At 60.7% G+C, this 2,640-nt stretch overlaps 1 protein-coding gene across 1 annotated transcript in view; it reads right to left on the bottom strand.

The window, feature by feature from the left end:
* LGR6 (leucine-rich repeat containing G protein-coupled receptor 6) overlaps positions 1–2,640 on the bottom strand; it is a 75,595-nt gene that overhangs the window by 2,800 nt on the left and 70,155 nt on the right. Inside the window, exon 16 of the mRNA XM_010831120.1 lies at positions 869–949. Coding sequence (XP_010829422.1) covers positions 869–949 — 81 coding nt within the window. The remainder of the gene's footprint in view (positions 1–868; positions 950–2,640) is intronic.

The raw sequence follows: 2,640 nt of genomic DNA, 5'->3' as shown, positions 1-2,640 counted from the left end.
ACTGGCCAGCGGCCCCTCAGCCCTCCCTGAGCGCAGGGCGCCCACTGAGAACCGTCTCCTCCTGGCGGTGGCACTTCCGAGGGGTGCTCTGGAGAAGTCACTCTGACTCCTGGACAGCAGCACGGAAGGGGGCGACAGCCCGCCCCTCCCAGCAGTCACCAGGGGAGGCTGCACTCGCGGAGGCGGGAGCCCCCAGGGGGCGGGGCCCCAAAGAGGGGGCCCCAAAGGGGCGGGGCCTGCAGTCCTCCCCGCCCCCGGGCCTTCCCGCCTGTTTTGACCAAAGAACTGAAAAATGGAGATGCAAAGGAAGTAGTCCAACAGGACAAGCAATAACAGTTTAGTCATTAAACAAAGCCAAAGACCTTCCTTCTCAAAGGCTATAGATGACACTGTGAGCCGTACCCTGCGCCCTGTCTTACAGATACTGAAAGCCCTGCCAGGGGAAACGTTCACGACAGGACGGTAGCCAAGACATAAGAAGCCGCCACGACTCTGAGGACTGGCCTCAAGGAAATGGGAACAAACCAACCAAGGAGCTGAAGATTAACTGCACTTAAAACAATGACAGTGATGCTGGTCAGACCACCGATGACCAATTTCAAGATGACTGTCAGAGCTGATCGCGCTGCTTCAGGCAGACCCCTCCCTCCACCCACAGAAGCTCTTGCCTGCAGATCGATGTCGGGGGGAGGTCAGGCTTTGGACACGAGTCTGCCGTCGCCCAACCACCCTGGTTGCCAGCCTCCGAAATAAACTTTCCTTTCCCCCAGACTTGCCCCTCGAGTACTGGCTTTTCAGCAGCGGGACCTCACTTTCTGAAGCAGCCCTTCCCCAGTGCCTGCCCTCCCCACCAGAGGTGCCCTCTCACCTGGAGCAGGGCTGCACTGGACTGCGGGCTGGGGCCTGGGCTCCTCCATCTCCAGCTGGAGCTCTTCCGGGTCCAGATCATCTGAGGAGAGCAGACGGGGGCTCAGACCTGCTCTCGGTGTGGGTCAAGCCCGCCCTTTCCCCAGACGTCCACCCCAGAGACGTCCGCTGGGCACAAGGCACCCTGGTGGCCCCAGGGAAATGCTGTCCGCCCATGTCTCCTCCGCCTGTGGTCCTCCACGCCCGAGACCTGCTCCTCCTCCGACTCAGGGAGCACCCGCACCCCTGCAGCTGGGCAGAGTCTGAGGAGGCTGCCCTAACTCTGGGGGCTCTGTACGCTGGCCAGGACTCCACATCCAGCTGGAGGCACCGCACACAGAGCGGGACAGAGCAGCAAGCCGGATGTGCTGCAGGATGTGGACCAGGTCTAGGCAGCTGGGAGGAGCACTCGGGAAGGGCAGGGCCAGGGGAGGAACGCTGGCCTCAACGTGTACAGCCTGAGGGAACCACGCCACCCTACTGGCTGACAGCCCCGACGGCAAAACCAGCATCAGTGGATGAATCACAGGAGGAGAACCACGGTCCTGATGGACAAGCCCCCGGATCAGAGTCACGTGAGGGGGGCAGTGCCCGCAGGAGCCCAGGGCTGGGCACACTCTGGGGGGTGTGGACAGGACAGCCCTGCTCTCGGGCAGTCGCGGCTCCATGCCCTCGCTGGGCAGCTGGGACCACAGGCCAGCTCTCGTCCTCCAGGCCCACGCCCGCTGAGTCCACATCCTTGCAGCCGTGGGGGCCAGGCGCCCTCTGGTGCTGCTGCACAGGTGAGGTGAGGACGCTGCCCTGGTCTCGTGGCCAGGGCGCGACAGGGCCAAGTTCAAAGCCAGCCTCACTGGGCCCCAGAGCCCAGACGCTGGACTTCTCCATCAGGGGCTGGTTTGGGGGACGGTCGGGGGGCTTTAAGGTCCAGGAGGTGGGGGGAGCAGCAACTGAGGAGACTGGAGCAGAAAGCCTTGTGAGAAGGGGCGCCTCCCTACGTAGCTAGCAGATGGGCCAGATAATGCTTGTGGCCCCTCAATTCTAAGTCTAGGCTCTGCGATTCTGCTCGTCTGAGAAAACAGGGTCAGAAAGGCAAATCCCTTGTTAAAGAGACTCCGAACATGCTGGATTATTTCCCTGCTCGCTCTTGCACTGCCTCAGACCAGGGCCTGCAGCGTCCTGGGGTGGACGTCTCAGGGGCCACAAACTCTTTAAGAATACCGAAGTGATAAATGAATGCTGTAAACCGTTTTATAGTTTATAAAGGTGAAATCCTGTTTTAAAGTGATAATTCATCACTGGAAGAGGTTTTTTTTTTTTTCCTGGCTGATTGGCTTGTGAGATCTTAGTTTCCTGACCAGGGATTGAACCCGGGTCCCTGGCTGTGAGAGCTCAGAGTCCTGATGATGGGATCTCGAGGGAACTCCTGAAATACTTTGTCTTAAGAACAAGAATCTGGTTTCTGGAGATGGGCTGGGTGAGGTAAGGGAACCAGATGGCCCCTCCCTTGGGTCTGGGCCAGGCCAGGCAGGCAGCTGGGTCATACCAGTCCCCGCCTCTGGCTCAGGGCTGGCATCCTGCGTGGAGCCTCGCTCCTGCTGCAGGTTGGAGTCGTCCTGGGAGGCCGGAGGCCGGGAAGTGCCCACAGCCTGGCGGTCCACCCCTCGCCACCTTTCCCACTCTGCAAAGGAGCTTGGGGATGCCTAAAGGAAGTGCGGGGGAAGCCGGAGGGCTCCG

This window comes from Bison bison, unplaced genomic scaffold (assembly GCF_000754665.1).
Source record: "Bison bison bison isolate TAMUID 2011002044 unplaced genomic scaffold, Bison_UMD1.0 scf7180017864524, whole genome shotgun sequence".
Classification (NCBI taxonomy): Eukaryota; Metazoa; Chordata; class Mammalia; order Artiodactyla; family Bovidae; genus Bison; species Bison bison.
This window is presented reverse-complemented; position numbering and strand designations above follow the sequence as displayed.